Raw genomic sequence first — 17,913 nt, 5'->3', positions numbered from 1 at the left:
TTTTCAGAATGCACAGATATTTGTCATTTGTAACCATTATAAATGGTGCTTTTAGATTTTTAAAAACTAAACATTTTAATGTAATATGGTTGGATATAATGTAACATTTATTTTTGGCCTATGGTAAATCAAAGTTTGATTTATGGCCCTTTGTACTAAAAGGTTTGGGCACCTCTGCTCTAGTGAGACCTTAAAACAAACAGCATCCTCATCGAAATGACATCAGAAACTTACATTTCCTTTTTTCTCTGCTTGACTTCAACTTTGTGTGTGACTGTGCATATCTGCAGGTGGGTGAAGTTTGAGGAAAAGGTCGAGGAGGGTGGGGAGAGATGGAGCAAACCCCACGTTTCCACGCTCTCCCTGCACAGCCTGTTTGAACTGCGGACATGCCTACAGACAGGCACCGTGCTGCTGGACCTAGAGGGATATTCACTCCCACAGATAGTTGGTGAGCAGTGACGCTCTTTATTCTGGGTGCTTTTCATCTGATGGGAGGCTCCTGATGTACTCTAAACAATCTAATCCTTTCTACAACAGATATTGTCTTCCATACTGAAGTATAATCCATAAAAGTGTTTCTTTTTCATTTTTATTTTATTTTGATGCATCACAATGTTCTTCTACAGTTTTATGCATTTTGTTTTGCTACCAATGTACTTTTAAAGCAAACCACTTTAACCTATGTCTCATGCAGATGACATCATCGAACGTCAGATAGAGGAAGGGTTGATCAGTCCGGACCTGAGAGATAAAATCAGCTTTGTTTTGTTGAGAAAGCACAGACACCAGACAAAGAAGCCAATCCATCGCTCCCTTGCGGATCTAGGAAAGTCTGGCTCTGGAGGCGCCAGTGAGTCTTCAATCTTTAAATGTTTTTATGTGTTTTTATGGGCTTAATGTAGAATGCAGCCTAATTGCTTAAAGGGATAGTTCACACAAAAATGAAAATTGTGTCATCATTTACTCACCCTTAAGTTGTTCCAAACCTGTATGAGTTTCTGTTGAACACAAAGAAGATATGTTGAAGCATGTTGGTAACCAGACAGTTGACAATAGTCATTGACTTTCATAGTAGGAAAAAAAAATGCTATGGAAGTCAATGGCTGTCGATTTTTGTGTTCAACAGAAGAAAGAAACTTATATAGGTATGAGTTTAAACTTATATGTCGGTTCTAAAAAGAACATTATTTTGTGTATTTGGTTTAATGCAATGTGTTTACGTGGTTTTAGGTAAAAAAAAGTCCTCTATGCCCCGCCTTTCTGAAACACGTAGATTTTTACAAAGCTCATCATTCTGAAAAGCAAGGTGTTCTCTGATTGTCCAGCGATCCAGTCCATTGTGATTGGCCCGACTACCTTAAGTGTGTGACGGAAATGTCACGCCCCTTACCATATTTGGAACATCAGCTCCCAAAGCAATAATGACAGGTACCGTATCAATTCGAGCCCGAATCTGATCCGGAAAATGCAGATGACCAAGCTGATCAATCAACTTTGCCAGTGCGACTGGACCAGAACGTATCAGAACGTACTGATTATGACGACTTTTTTTATGTGTCGCGCTGATCTACAGGGGTGAGAACACTATGTAAACAAAACCATGTCTGCTTTTGTGATTGTAGAAACAACAAACAAGCACTATACTGCTCAAAACTCGCGTTTGAATAGTCAGTGGCAAATTCTTTAAATATGAAAACATACTTACAGACTGTGTCTGAGTCAGAAGTGCCAGACTGTACTTGCAAAGATAGAATTGCCCCACTGTTTAGAATAGCATCACAGCTGGCCTTGTACTCTCCCAGGTTCTGGAAACAGTCCTCTGAAAATTGTGCGAGACACAGTCTAATATTTTGGTTATATTGTTCTTGAACAGTGTTTTAAATAAAGCATAACCACTGTTTTCTAATTGTGTCCTCTTTTGGAAGGCCACACAAAGTAGTTTGGCAAAAAGCCAGCGCCTCCACGGCATGGCGGCGCCGGCAGCATCTTTGCGTGTACTTTTGGGCGGTATTATGAAACTCTGCCTCCAGCCCCTCACAGACTGACGTAGATTTGTGGGGGCATGTTTGAATGAAGCGTTTTAGGAAGGCGTGGCTGAGCCTTAACTTTTATAAAGAATATCTCTTTGGGTTTGAGACTTTGTGCGTGTATAAGATCTGCAGAATTACAAAGCTCAAACAGCTACATAACACACTAAAGAAAAAGGAAAAACAAGAAATCGCATCATATGACCCCTTTAATGGTCTTAAAATGACAGTTAATCCAAAAATAATCATTATCTACTCACACTTATATTGTGTAAACTCCGCAGAGCATTCAGGCCACCATCTTCCATATAATGAGAGCAAAGCGGATGTAAAGCTCTGAAAATGACAAAAATAAAGGAAGCACAAAAACACAAAACTTCATATTACTTTTATGTTTCGTTTTTTTTTTTTTTTTTTTTTGGAACTTTACAGCCACTGGTCACCATCCACTTTCGTTGTTTAGACTGACAAGCCCATTGTTAAATTCAACCTGAGCATAAATAAGATCTCATGGGCTTCAAGTGACATGAGGGTAAATAGGTCATGAGAGACTTTTTGGTGAACAATCCCAATCCCATTTAAATTCTTTCAGTAGGTTCTTTCATTGCTCTTTTTACACAGTTCATTAACATCAGCTTATTAGAAAAACATTGTCTGCTTAATTGGTAATTTAAAAAAAAAAGTAAAGTTGTTTGTCTCTCATAGCTCGGAGCCCAGCCCGAACTCCTGCCACTGGAGCAAATTTTAATCGCTCTACAGAAGATCTGCGTACCAAGCAAGCAAACTATGGCCGACTACGTGAGTCTTTGCGCCTCTTTTAATCCTTTTTTATTATTATTATTATTGCATATTCTGGTAATGCCACAGCTGGTTGAAGAGCTGGGAAGAAAATAAAGCTAGATTTAAGTTCAGCAGTCCTTTATTTACAATTTACTTAACACCATGTCCTAACTACACGCAACGCGACACGCGATAAAAGGTATCTTTTCCATGTTAATCAGAGTTTTTGTCCTAACCAGCCACGACGGCGACACGCGACGACTCTATTTTAGAAACGGTTTGTATTTTTCTGCGACGTCGCGCTGGGACAACAAACACAAAGTGTGGCAATGATAATGTTAAAAGCGTGTAATGTGACTTTGAATATCATTTAGTGCTCCCAACTTTGTAGCTGTAAAAGCAACAATGGATAATTCACCTCAGAACAATTGGAAACTAAACAAATGGAAACAAGAACGTTCAAACTGTAAAGAAACAAATGTATTATTTGACAAATATTGTTTTAGTAACTCAGTAGCCTATGTATTTGAATACTGTTTAAATGGTGAAATATTTGTGAATTTGATTATGTAGCCTATCCATTTTCTTGCGATTGCCGTCAAGATTACTCTCTGGTGCTGTGCACTTGCCGCGAGAGCCCGCCCACACGCTGTTCTGATTGGCTGTGGGTTTTGATTGATTTGTACGCATCTCGCAGTCGCGTCGTGTCTAGTGTGGACAGACAAATTATTTGTCGCTGGATCTTATTGCATCGCATCTGGTTAGGACATGGTGTAACACAGCACTTAGGATTCTCTGGATCAAAACACGGATGGAACAACCAACTTTACACTACCAAACTACAGAACAAAGACTGACAGAAAGCAAGCTCATTTTATACAATACCAAAGCAGTCAAACACCTGACAGGAAACACTTTACAATAAGGTCCCATTAGTTAACATTAGTTATTACATGGTTTGGTTGAATTCTAATGTAGAATGCAGTCTGTTATTTCTTGATAACAGACCGTTGCCATGAAGAACAGAGCGTTGCCATGGACGCAGGATTCTAACCGTAGAGACGGAACGGACTATTTTCTTTAGCGGAAGCCATATCAATCATTTTTAAATCAATAAATTCCTTTTTAAATCAATATTTTGAGTCAAATTATTTATTTATTTGGTAGGTAGCCATGTAATAAGCGGGATAATGTATAGCGAGTTGGTTGTTATAGCGAATACAACTCCCGACAGGCTGATTAGGAGAGGAAGAGACGCTGTGCTGGACCCATGTTGTGTTGAGTTCTTCTGTAACGATGCGGTTGAAACATAGGAGGAAGCATGATCCACATACAGCAGTAATCTTTTATACTTTTAAACTCAAAACTTGACAAAGTCAGACTCAGACTAGGGAACAGGACTCGGGAACAGAACAACCAACATACAACATCAGACAAGGGAATACATGGCAGGATCACATGACTTGAACAAGGGATCATATGACATAACGTTACATGAAACAGGAACAAAACGCAAAACGTGACAAATACATTGTTACGGTATTTATTCATCGTTTTTAACGTTAGTTAATAAAAAATAGGACTGTCCATTGTTAGTTCATTTTAGCTCACCTCAGGTCCATTAAATAATATTAACAGATAACAGCTTTTGATTTTAATGTATGTATTCTAATGTATTAGTAAATGTTGAAATTAACATTAACTAAGATTACTATTTTTCACTGTTAGTTCATGCTAACTAATGTTAACAAATATAAACTTATTGTAAAGTGTTATCCATATTCTATTCATCTAGAAAGTGTCTGTGATCTTTGGGTTTGGTTAAAAGCTATTAAAGAGTTAATTATGCTTGGGATAATGTGGTTGATCAACATTTTGTGTTTTTAATTAGCATTTTTATAGAAAGGTTTTTCATTAGAGGTGTCCAGAAAGAGTAGATTTTTAATTAGATAGTGAGTGATGCTAGATTAGTTGTTAAATAGCTAGTGAGCTTTATATCATGTTGGAGTAAGACTTAAATATGTATAATTTTGATGAAATATTTGTAATTGCATTTCTGTGTATATTTGTACCCGTGTCCGCAGGCCACGCTCAAAGCAGGAGCATGAATGACATTGCAGATTCACCAAGCTCAGACCAGGTGAGTCACATGTTATCACAATGTGTCTTTATCTGTAATAGATAGATGCAATTTGACAAGGCACAACAGCAATTATATTGTTCACAATAGAAAGTTCTGTAGTCATTCAGATTCATCATCACCAAAATGAGAAATTCCTGCCATTATAAACTTTCCATATTTTGATGGAGACATTTTATAAATTGTGTCATTGACAAAATTGAATTGATGTATTTGATAGTTTATTTTTTTGAAACTGTGCTTAGCAGCATATATATTGTGTGCGTGCGCGTGTGTGTTTGTTTGTGGTTCTGCCGATCTGATGAGATGTGCATTGCCGTGGCCTGGTGTCTAGGTCAGTATTGATCTGCCATTGGTAAAACGTGCCATCTGACCGTGTGGTCCTCGTGCTAAGCTCTCACATGCAGAGAGATACCCGGGAGCTGCGGTCGGTTCCCTTTGGAAAAATAGTGTCACTGTTTCCATCTTTTTTCCATGTGCACACAATGTACAAGGCTATAGCCTTAGATACAACAAGGCTATAATTACACTCATTTATTACTGTCCTGCTTTGTTTATGAAGATGTATTGTAATAGGAAAGTGTTAATATTTTTTGTCTTTTAATTGTAACTCATATCTTTGCTTGTTAGTCTTGTCTGAACAAAAAGCTCCCATTAGCTGGACTAAAACCATTAACAACATGATTTTGACCCTAAAAATGTACTGAATGTACTGCTGTTTGCAATGAACAAATCAAACAAAAGTAATTGAAATAGCTGGTTTCCCCAAATTCAACAGAAAATGAATGTATAACCAGACACCAGCTTCTGGCAGCGTTTCTGAGGAATCTGAGCCCGTTCTTCATGAGCAATGGCCTCCATTTCAGTAATAGTCTTGGGTTTGCCTACAACTGCCTTCTTCAAATCCTACCAGAGATTTCCTATGGGGTTCGGGTCAGGTGACTGTGATGGCCACTGTAGAATCTCCCAGGACTTCTTTTGCAACCAAGCCTTGGTGGAATTTGAGGAATGCTTGGGATCTTTGTCTTGTTGGACGGTCCAATGACACCCAAGCTTAAGCTTCCTCACTGACGGCATGACGTTTTCTCCTAGGAATTCCTGATACTTCAATTAATCCATCTTGTCTTCCACTTTGCATGTTTCCAGTGCCAGAGAATGTAAAGCAGTCCCAGAGCATCACTGAGCACCACCATGCTTAACTGTAGACAGAGTGTTCTTTTCAGCATATGCTTCTTTCTTCTTCCTCCAGACATACCTCTGATCCATAGGGCCGAAAAATTTCAGTTTTGTTTCATCGCTCAACAGAACAGAATCCCAAAACTTCTGTGGCTTATTTATATGATTTTTGAGCAAATTGGAGTCGACTTTTCTTGTGCTTTTGGGTCAGTAGTGGTGTACATCTTGAGGTGCTGGCATGCGTTTAGTACGCACCTTACTGTGTAAGCTGAAACCTCAGTGCATGTTGCCACCAAGTCTTGCTGCAGGTCTTTTGCAGTCACCCGAGGGGTTTTCTGAACCTGCCTTCTCAGAAATCTGGTTCCAGCCGTTTATGGTTTCCTTTTTCTGCCCCGTCCAGGTAGAGTAAACACTGTTCCTTTAACTTTGAACTTGCGAACTATGCTTCCAACGGTGTCTCTAGGAACATTTAGTGCATTCGCTATCTTTTTGTTTCCTGTTCCTAGTTTGTGTTGGACAATGATATCTTCTCTTAGCTTTTTGGACAATTCTTTTGACTTGGACTTGACTTGGATATTTCTAGCATGCAGTCAAACGTGACCCTCAACAAACTTGGCCAGTTCAGATATTTCATGTGTTCTAGCTTCAAGCACACCTGGTGCAACTAATAAAACCCTTGATCAGTTGCATGAGCTGTGCTTTAGACAACACCTGATTTGCAGATTTGTGCTGTTGTGAGGGATTCTATTCAGGTAGTTGAATAATTTTGAGACTACAGAAGTCATTAAAAGTGGCATTTCAGTTGAATTTGGGGAAACCACTTGAAACATTTGTTGTGTTGAGCTATTTCAATGACTTTTGTTTGATTTGTTCATTGCAAACAGCTGAAAGTCTGTAAATTTTGCCAATAAAACTGATTTGCAATGGAGTTTGAATAATTTCATAATTAATTACAACTGTATCAAGACAAGCAGAAAACATTGAACAGTATTTGTGGTATACTGAAACTAAACTTTAAATTTATAAACAGAATATGTAGTTGAGGATAATAATTATGAGCATATTTCAATACAACACACAAAGTTTGTGATTAAAACTTTTACACTACCACTCAAAAACATGCTTTTTCGAAAACAATTTATCTCGGAAATCCACCAGTACCACTAGAATTAAAAACATTATTACAAGCGTACCGTTTTGAATCAAGCTAAGGCAACCAGAAAGTTTTGAACACTGGCTGGTTATGTACTTGCTCAAAAAAATGTTTTGGATAATTTTTAACCCCAAAAAGTTACAGACTGCAGCTTTAAATACAAGCTTGTTGTAGAAATAGGAAAACCTTATTTCACTGCCTCAAAAAGGCTGTCTGTATAAATTGTAGAACTTCAAAACTCATTTCAAGTTCTTATGGAGATGGAAAAAAGATAAAACATTGTTTGGAAGAACTCTGCTGTTATCCAAAGAAGTTAGATATTTTGGTTTTTGGAATATAGGCCTCAACACCTTGCGCTCCGTCTGCCAGATAACCGTATAGCCTTTCTTAACTCTATTCATATGCATCCCTCATGTACAATGTGCAGTTTAGATAAAAATCCTTCCACGTGAATGGCGTAACACCGGGGACGGATGCTTAGTTTACGATTTGTTTAAAGGAAGCCAGAAGAAAAGCAGAAAGGCTAATCTAAATCCAAACTGCACTTTACTCAAGGGCTTCAGATGGAATTGTGCTGTCTTCGAAGTGATAAAGCCTGAAGACTTTTTGTGTTGTTTTCAGGGAGTTTGGAATAGTGTGTGTGTGTGTGTGTGTGTGTGTGTGTGTGTGTCTGTCGCATAGAGTGAACAGCAGTAAATCAACTGTGTTAAGTGTGTGTGTGTCGCATAGAGTGAACAGCAGTAAATCAAGTGTTAATGTGTTCCAGATTTTTGGCACAAATAATTTCTGATAAAAAAGCAGTATAATATACCAAACATATAACAATAATAAATTATATATCCTCACAAGTCCGTTTTTTTTAATGAATAAAAATGTAAATTCATGTCCCAGTTACACTTAATGTTGTCACATTTTCCTGGTTAAATAAACATTACATAAAAAAAGAAAACAAATACAATTCTATTTTGTGTTCATTAGGCTATCTATGTATTCATGTTCTTTTTATGAAAACCAAGTACAAATAAGCATTTTTACATTTTTACCAAAATAATAACTAAAGGCAGTAACCATTTAAACAATATTTTTTTATTTGTGAACTGATGTCCAGCTGTTCTTTTTAATAGTCAGCATATTTTCATCAGTCATCAAGCTCAACACTGGTCACAAGACACAGAGATTAAGCTGATTGCTCACAAAAAAACAACAACCCAGTCATCGTTTTCAGGCCATTTTTAACTTTGACATGAAGCAGTGATATCTAAGACTAAGTGGCTGAGTTTTTTTACCTACTTTTTAATTAGTCTTCCTATTAACGCCATCATTTGGTTCATTCAGACCGGTCCCGCAACGCACACTAAAACAAATGGCGGGATTTAGGCTTATCGCAGGAACCAATCATATCCAATCTTAACATGACAGACAGATGAAGAGGCAGATGAATAAAGTCCAATGCAAACTTTAATAATAATATGAATCAAAAACAGGCAGCAACCCAAAGGGGTAGTAATGTACACCATAAACATAAACGAGACCAAACAACAAACAGAGGAAAAGGAGGAACTTAAGTACTGACAAAGAAAGGTAATTAACAATACACAGCCGAAACAAACAAACTCATAATGGGTGACCATGTTAACAAAGGAGTGGTGGGGAAATCAAACAAATGAAGACATGTGACTAATGAAAACAAACTGAATGTCCATGAAAACTAAAACAAACTGAACATAATGTAACACACGTGACTTTCCCCCATTAATGCTTTATATTAGGCCATTTTTGGCTTGGCCCATTATTTTTGCCCAGGAGTTATACAGACACAGACACACACACTCCTGGGCGAAAAAATAAATAAATAAATGGCCAAGCCTAAATTTGATGCAATATTTAGTGTTTTTTAAATGGTTTTAACCATTTTAATCACAAATCGGGAAATTAGTATGAATTGCACAAATACTGTAGATAAACTTAGCACAGAATATCCATCCCTGATTTGCAGACAGTTTTTTTTTAATAGGTAAAAAAGTCAGTGTTGTTCCACTCAATGTTATTGATTTCAAACAATTCATGAGTAGTTGAAAAAGGTCTTTCAGTTCGTTTGAGTTTAATGTGAGACCAAATACCGTATTCACTATAGGGTTCAAATCTGGACTCTGGCCAGGCCAAAACATGAGCCTGATGGACTTGTTCGCAAGCCACTTCTTGGTTATCTTTGCAATTAGGGCAGGATCATTGTTTGTTATAACATCTGATCATTCCTCTTTAAAAAACAACATTTAATTTGTGGGAAGCAAGCCATTCTGCAATATTCTCCTGCACTCAAAGCATTAAATGACTTTTCACAGTGAAGTAGCTCAGCAATACCAGCAGCTAAAAAGGCTCCCCACACAATGCCACCTCTTCCTCCATGCTTCACTGTGGTGGAGGTGCAATTATTATTTACATTTTTATCAACAGATTTTCAAAGACACCGTTCTGGACCATCACCATGCAACTCGTGTTTCATTGTGATTTACCACTCCACACACAAGTTTCCATATTCTGCCAAAAATGTCATTCTGTCTTTTTCTATGTAAGGGTATGTAAATGTGATAGAACTTAAGGGTTAAATGACAACTTGATGGTCATATGATGGAACAGAAGGGTTAAAGGACAGCACATGGGTCCTTTTGTACTTACAAAATCCTTTTATGTTATTTTTTCTTTACTCACTTTGATTTCAGCTGAAGAACAAGTTCATGAAGAAAATCCCCAGAGATGCAGAGGCATCCAATGTTCTGGTGGGAGAAGTGGACTTCTTAGATAAACCCTTTGTTGCCTTCGTTCGGCTGTCTCAGGCCACTACTCTTGGGGGTCTGACGGAAGTCCCAGTGCCCACCAGGTAACAGATTTGCACATTAAAAACTCACATAATGTCTGTAAAAAGATCATGGAAAATGTTTAATGAACTAAAGCTTTGAACATATATCTCTTAATGGACAGATTCTTGTTTGTGCTACTTGGGCCTCCTGGTAAAGCCAAATCTTACAATGAGATTGGACGGGCCATTGCCACTCTCATGGTGGATGATGTAAGTTTGATTAATTTGTTATGCAGTTAATATTTTTCATATACAGTACATTCTTATCTTTAATGTTTAATTCTTTCAGATAAACTTGGATAAAAAGATAAACTTATACATTCCCCTTTAAAGTGATCCAAATATTTCACCCACAGCTCTTCAGTGATGTAGCTTATAAAGCCAGGGACCGGGAAGATCTGATTGCTGGAATTGATGAGTTCCTGGACGAGGTGATTGTACTTCCACCCGGAGAATGGGACCCCAAAATTCGCATAGAACCCCCCAAAAAAATTCCCTCAGCAGACAAAAGGTAAAGCTCATTCTTCTTCTGTGTCTTTGTTCGGCCCATATGCTTCACATCTTTACATTCCTCTTTGTTTCTCTGAAAAGGAAGTCTGTGTTTTCCCTCAATGAGCTGGGTCAGATGAACGGGACAGCAGGCGGCGGAGGGCCTGCTGGCGAGGATGAGGAAATGCCTGTTCCACATGAACTTGGTGAAGAATTGGCATTTACGGGGAGGTGAGTGTGAATACACTGATTGACATAATTAGGCAGCATCCATCCATCAATTCATCCATCCATTTGAATTATGCCTTATATTTGCCACCTCAATTCAAATTCAACTTAAATTCAGGAATTTACGGTAAGTGAAATTGAATTGACAACCACAATTTAGTTCTGAATTGCACACAGCCCTGCCAAGTGTACGGCACATGTACATTTGCCTGTTGATCTTAAAGAATCAAAGTACTTCGACCTTGCAGAGTCTCTAAAACACTTCGGCTGAAAGACTCTTGGGTTAGGTATAGCTTTTGGGTATAGCTTGAGTTTCAAAGTGTTCTTGTTTCATCTGTCTCTACAAATAATTGAAAGATACTTCAGAGCTCCAAGGTTTAAGAGAGTTCGTATCTTGATCAATATGTCGAAAAAGGAAAATGTAATGTGCTTTTTGGCACTTGGGCTAGAGGGTATATGAGGACTTAGAGATAGAAAATTGGTGCCAGTACTCGGTGCTAATATTCAAGATAGATCTGTCTGTCTAACTAATACAAGCTAAAGAGGACAAGTCAACGATGAATAATGGATTAAACATCTATGTTTACGGGGCAGGTTCTGTGGTGGCCTTTTCCTTGACATCAAGAGGAAGATCCCCTGGTACCCGAGCGACTTTTATGAAGGCATCCACATTCAGTCCATCTCTGCGGTGCTCTTCATCTACCTGGGCTGCATAACCAATGCAATCACCTTTGGGGGGCTTCTAGGGGATGCCACAGACAATTACCAGGTACACTTCGCAGTTTTCTACTCGACACTGAACATGACAGTTTGCTTAAAGTTGCATGTCATCATCTTTTATGGAGCATTTAACAAACACGCTTGTGACCTAGCTTCATCTATAGCCATTTTCTTTTGTGTCCCTCTCTTTCTCACCTTGTTTCCTTGTCTCTCTCTCCCTGTTTAACTGTCTGTCAGGGTGTGATGGAGAGTTTTTTGGGCACCGCTCTAGCTGGAACGGTATTCTGTATGTTTAGCGGTCAACCTCTCATTATTCTCAGCTCAACAGGCCCCATCCTCATCTTTGAGAAACTGCTTTATGAATTCAGCAAGTGAGAAAGCCATTCATAATCATCCATCATAATTTCACAGTCTCTTATTGAGGACAAAAAAAAAGTACAGCCTTGATTGCTCACTTTCATCAAGTGAAAGACCCTCATAAATCTTCTCTCTTAGTCTTCACTGATGCAAATAACCTCTTGCTCTCTTTTGTTCACTGCTCTAGTATTTACCTCTCTTTGTATTTTCTTTCAACTTTCCTTTCCTCAGGAATAATGGGATTGATTACATGGAGCTTAGGCTGTGGATCGGAATGCACTCCTGCGTGCAGTGTTTGCTCCTGGTCGTCACGGATGCCAGTTACATCATAAAGTACATGACGCGCTTCACGGAGGAAGGCTTCTCTAGCCTCATCTCCTTCATCTTCATCTCTGATGCCATCAAGAAGATGGTGGGATCCTTTAAATACTATCCCATCAACACTGACTTCAAACCGGACTACGTTACGGCCTACAAGTGCGAGTGTTTGGCGCCAGATCCGAGTAAGTCCATTCTTGGCGTAGAGCACATCAGTTATGAAATGGAGAACTAATTGTGGAATAAATTGGATGTAGAGCAAATATACCTTAATTTAGTGTGACAATTTCACACTAATCGTATAACAATTTACAATAAGGTGCAATTAGTTAACATTAGTTAAGGCATTAGGAATCATGAACTAATTTTTAAATATACTTTATACTAATTTTTAAACTTAGATTTGTTCTAAATAAATAGTTCAAATTGTCTTTGTTAGGTTTTAACTGTATCAAAAAACGGCAAAAACGGTTTAGTTTAAAGTTTATTTTTTAGTATCTTTAAGCTGCTAAAGTTAATGTGCTAACTGGTATCATTTAACAATGCTTAACTGTGTTTAAAATCGACATAAAATCAAAATTAATGTAAATTAAAATTAAAATCTATTTTCGAAATGCATGTTATTGATCATATTGCAAATGTTTAAATCCATGGGTTTAATTTGAAAAAAAAAAAATGTTTTGATTGTCCTGGTAATTTTTTTAAATCAAAATATAACCCAGTCTGGAAATGCAGCTTTGCCATCACATGAATAACAAGAAATTACATTTTAAAAAAAGTGTTTCAATATTTCAATATTACTGTTTTACTGTATTTTTGATCAAGATCAAATAATGATTGGTGAGCAATGAGCATAAAGAGATCTCTTTCAAAAACATAAAAAAAATCTCAACAACCCCAAACTTTTGAACGGTATAGCGTATGTACTGTGAACATTATTAAAATTCTGTAGAGGTATGATTCAATGTTATTTCATTATACTTTAAAAGTTAGCTTATGGTAACGAATCAAACCTTATTGTTAAGTGTTACTGAATACATTTCACTATGGAGTCACTGCACTGTCAATATGCATACAAATTTTTATTGGGAGTTTAAAGAGAACTGGCTGAGTGCATGTGATTATTGTAACTTATTTGTGTTATGTTTGTTTTTGCTGCAAACCCCAAACGTGACTGCTGATTGATGTGAGTACTTTTCAATATGCATGAGTTTCACCTGGACAGTTTGTACTTAGTCTAATGGCCTGCAGTAGTGAATGAAAACTAGCAGTGAGGTCTTTTGAAAGTAGTTCAGGCGTGCTGGATTGTTTCAAAAACCAAATGAAAATTTTAGTGGGGCTACACCTGCAGTCATTTACATTGCCAAAGCTGGCTTTGATCCTGGATAAATCCTTCTAACAAAGTGTTTTTTCAGATTTCCATTCGTTCTGCTCATTTTCCTCTCTGATTCTCCCTTTCTCTGTTTGTTCAGTGGCACCAATGATCTTCGATGTTGTAGTCCCAGTGCCAGATAATTCCTCTGCTCTCTTTGGTGTAAGTGCCTATTGTCTTCACCTCACTCACATCTGTGTTAACATTTGTGTTAGCATGACCTCATATTAGATTATAGCCTTTGTATTTGCACTAACTATCACTGATTATATAGCCCACAATCATATTTTGTGTTTTTGTATTATGTCATGATGAGTGAATCCATTTAGAATTAGTTTAATTAAAATGCATCCTTTGTTACTGATCTTGCCTGCTGTATTACTCTGTGTTTTTGGTCCTGTCCTGTTTTATTCTCTCTTTTTCTCTTTTTTTTGCCATTTATCCACCACACAACCCTTCCATCCTTTGCTTTGTCTAAATTCCTCCCTCCTATCCCTGATTTGTACCTTTTTTTTTCTCTGCGTTTGTCCCATCTTCTCAGTTAAATGTAACAGCTCTGGACTGGACTCAGTTGAGTAAGAAGGAATGTGTGAAATATGGGGGCTCACTGGTGGGAAAAACCTGCAAGTATGTTCCAGATCTTGCTCTCATGTCCTTCATTTTGTTCTTCGGGACCTACACTATGACTGTCACTCTGAAGAAGTTCAAATTCAGTCGCTACTTTCCCACAAAGGTAATACCAGTGATTTTTTTTTGCCCTTTTTCCTTACCAAACTCTTGCGAAAACAGATTTTTACATGTAAAAAGTGCACTTGCACTCTTCCATCTTTCACTTTGTCCTTAGTAGCTATCTTAGACATGTCATTTCCTCTTTTATGTCATAACCTTGAGTCTGACTACATCTTGTTTAAAAAAAGTTGTCTGTCTCTAAATTTTATTCTGCATTTTCCTTATTACTGATGGGATTTAGTAAGACCAGTAGGATATTTCATGTTAGATCAATCAAAAGAGCTTTATACCTGCAAAATCATGAAAGGTGAACAATGTGATGTGGGTGTAATCATGCATGTGTCACACAAAGCTTATATTAATGTCACTTTTAAATATTTTTTTACATTTATAATTTATAACAGAGAATTATTCCATATTATTAGTATTGTTGTTTATTATTATTTACACCTTTAGTACACAAGTCATGTGACTACAACATCCTTTATGCGTTCTGTTACAGGGCGCTTGGCTGATTTGATTGGATCTCTTAAATAGACAAAAGAAAAGTTTGGAAAACTAATAAGTTCGTAGTAATTATTACAGTAAAACCATAATCAGTGTATTATATTTACACTTCCAATATATCTGAATTATGAAACAAAGCTTGATCACACGGTATAAACGCATAAACGACACCGTATAAATGACTGTTGCAGTCCTTAATACATTCTTTATGGCACGTATATGGTGTCTTATACAGAATAGTGACATTATATTATTCTATCGCTATGTCTGAAATCGCATACTGTCTGAGTATAGGTGCTACATCTGAATTTGAACTTACTTTGCGACAGTTAAAAAAGCATGTTCAAGTAATTGTATTTCCTTTGTATTTCTATTATCTACCGTTTAAAATACTTTAAGAAGCTCCTTTTAAAGGCGCTATAGAAGTTATGATGATTATTATAATAGCGAAGTGTCCATCAAATGCGTACTTCAGAATCTCTGCAAAGTAGTAGGTCGCCTGGGGACTTTTCGCCTACAGTTTTTTTTTTTTTAACTATGTTTTCGGACATACTACACTTTTGGAATACTATTTTGCATACTATAGTAGGGAAGTATTTGATTTTGGGCGCAGTGTATGTGTTTGGATGAAAGTCCAATGCATCAGTCTTTCAGTCTCTGAGTGCAAGCATTAAATAAATAAATAACTAACTCTTCCGTGATCTTGTATTGACATTCATTTCTGACATTCAAAACTGTGCATTTCATAGAAAGGTGGCAGGCTTGCAGACCAGTACGTTATACGTATCTCTTCAACAGCATTGTGCTATATTTCTGCAGCTATGTGTTTTATTCATTCTTTTAATATGTTTTGTTTCTATCAAGCTGAGGAAGTTAATTAGTGACTTCTCCATCTTCATGTCCATCATGACGTTTGTGGGGCTGGACATGCTTATAGGTTTGAAAACACCCAAGCTCATTGTGCCCACAGAGTTCAAGGTGAGAGTAAATGAAGTTTATGTTCTGAAGAAAGAAACTGATCTTGATTCTTTTGAGACTATAAAGCTTCCTCTTTAGTTTTTCTCAAAGGTGTATTGGTTATTTTGTTTTCAAATCATGTAGCCCACACGCCCCGACCGGGGTTGGTTTGTGATGCCATTCGGAAAGAATCCGTGGTGGGTTTACCTGGCAAGCTCCGTCCCTGCTCTCCTCGTAACTATCCTCATCTTCATGGATCAGCAGATCAGTGCTGTCATCGTAAACCGCAAGGAAAATAAGTTAAAGGTATCCATGCAGTGAGAAGGTCCCTGATCACTCCTGTTCTTTTCATTTCCATTGACTTCCTTACATTTTCTATGTGTTTGTTACAGAAAGGTTGTGGGTATCACCTGGATTTACTGTGGGTGGGCATTCTGATGGCAGTCTGCTCTTTTATGGGCCTGCCGTGGTACGTGGCAGCCACTGTCATTTCCATCGCTCACATCGACTCGCTGAAGATGGAGAGCGAGTCTAGTGCTCCAGGGGAACAGCCACAGTTCCTGGGTGTGAGGTGAGACCGACATGGCAACCATAGCAGGTCTCAACACTGATAGTTTCTAGCTAATGACATTTCCTTTAATAAAAGCCATGAATTATAAAATGGTTATTGAGAGTGGGCTATCAAAACTTGATTGTCATAAAATCTAATTTACATGAGCAGATGTATACCACATTTGTGACCCTGGATCACAAAACCAGTCACAAGTAGCACGGGTATATTTGTGGCAATAGCCAACAATACATTGTATGTGTCAACATTATCCATTTTTCTTTTATGCCAAAAATCATAAGGATATTAAGTAAAGATCATGTTCCATGAAGATATTTTGTCATTTTCCTACTGTAAATATATAAAACATTTATTTTTGTGAGTGAATGCAGTACAATCGCAAACCCTAAATTGATAACTTTAAAGGCAATTTTCTCAATATTTCGATTTTTTTTGCACCCTCAGATTCCAGATTTTCAAATAGTTGTATCTCTGTATCCTAAGCTTTCAGATGATGTATAAATCTCATCATCATGGGTCAATTTCATAAAATTGATCCATGTGACTGGTTTTGTGACTGGTTCAAATATTAATGTACATGAAACAGACCCCAAACCTCAAAATGTAGATGGTCGGGAACACTGAAATACGTGTCTGGTGTAAATCGACAATTGTTATGTTTAAGAATTTACGTTAAGTATAAAATGCCTACTAAACACTAAACATATACCAAAGTAACATAAGTAGCTACTATGTTATTGTGCACGGTATAGTTACAACACAAATGACACAAATACATATAATAAAATTGTGGCTGTTCAGTACATATATCACAGTTCTCCACTCTCTTTTATTTTTGTTCTGCTTCTCTTCCAATTACAGAGAACAAAGACTGACAGGAATCCTGGTGTTTGTGATGACAGGGGTGTCTATCTTCTTAGCGCCCATCCTGCAAGTGAGCTTGTTGAAATGACAGAGACAATTAATACTGACTTGACCTATCATTTAGGGTAGATTAGCGATTATTATCATAAAAAAATGTTCAATGAAGATGTGTGTATGATCTACTCTGCTTTAGCTGTACTATATTTTTTAATCTTTTAAATAGAAAGATAGAAAGATTAAAAGAACAGTATTTATTTTAAAAAAAATGTTTTGTCTTAACTGTCACTTGTGATCTTTTTGGACATTTACATTTTATGTATTTACTTATGTATTCACTTTCTAAAACAGTTAAAGTGAACATAGAATATCGCCCTGAAAGTCATCTTCAATTGGTCAGATGAAATGACAGTTATGGCCATGGCATTCAACAATTTTTTTTATTTATTATTCATGTGACTTTAAATGCAGTTGAAATGTTTTTAAAGGTCAAGCATTCTTTTCAAAACCGTAATAAAACCAACCATTAAAAAAAAGAGGTATGGAAGCATTTGCCTTTTTTTAAAGGCAAATGTCCCTGCAGGAAGTGCACTATTCTGTTAGAATTAAGAGCAAAAGCAAGCTAAATCTGTTTCTCTTTTCATTTTACTTGCATAATCTGTTGAATC

At 37.2% G+C, this 17,913-nt stretch overlaps 1 protein-coding gene across 5 annotated transcripts in view; it reads left to right on the top strand.

The window, feature by feature from the left end:
- Positions 1-17,913, top strand: part of slc4a5a (solute carrier family 4 member 5a) — a 32,766-nt gene that overhangs the window by 9,492 nt on the left and 5,361 nt on the right. For 2 of the 5 annotated variants that reach the window (XM_079605708.1, XM_079605707.1), the window contains exons 5-21: positions 291-451; positions 698-853; positions 2,736-2,828; positions 4,895-4,950; positions 10,000-10,157; positions 10,259-10,346; positions 10,493-10,647; positions 10,728-10,856; positions 11,448-11,622; positions 11,811-11,944; positions 12,162-12,433; positions 13,721-13,782; positions 14,162-14,353; positions 15,721-15,834; positions 15,958-16,119; positions 16,206-16,384; positions 17,246-17,318. In XM_079605708.1, coding sequence (XP_079461834.1) covers positions 291-451; positions 698-853; positions 2,736-2,828; positions 4,895-4,950; positions 10,000-10,157; positions 10,259-10,346; positions 10,493-10,647; positions 10,728-10,856; positions 11,448-11,622; positions 11,811-11,944; positions 12,162-12,433; positions 13,721-13,782; positions 14,162-14,353; positions 15,721-15,834; positions 15,958-16,119; positions 16,206-16,384; positions 17,246-17,318 — 2,359 coding nt within the window. The remainder of the gene's footprint in view (positions 1-290; positions 452-697; positions 854-2,735; positions 2,829-4,894; positions 4,951-9,999; positions 10,158-10,258; positions 10,347-10,492; positions 10,648-10,727; positions 10,857-11,447; positions 11,623-11,810; positions 11,945-12,161; positions 12,434-13,720; positions 13,783-14,161; positions 14,354-15,720; positions 15,835-15,957; positions 16,120-16,205; positions 16,385-17,245; positions 17,319-17,913) is intronic. The other 3 variants (XM_079605709.1, XM_079605710.1, XM_079605711.1) reach the window with 2 other exon arrangements.

The sequence above is a fragment of the Phoxinus phoxinus genome (genome assembly GCF_949152265.1).
Source record: "Phoxinus phoxinus genome assembly, chromosome: 3".
NCBI lineage: Eukaryota > Metazoa > Chordata > Actinopteri > Cypriniformes > Leuciscidae > Phoxinus > Phoxinus phoxinus.
This window is presented reverse-complemented; position numbering and strand designations above follow the sequence as displayed.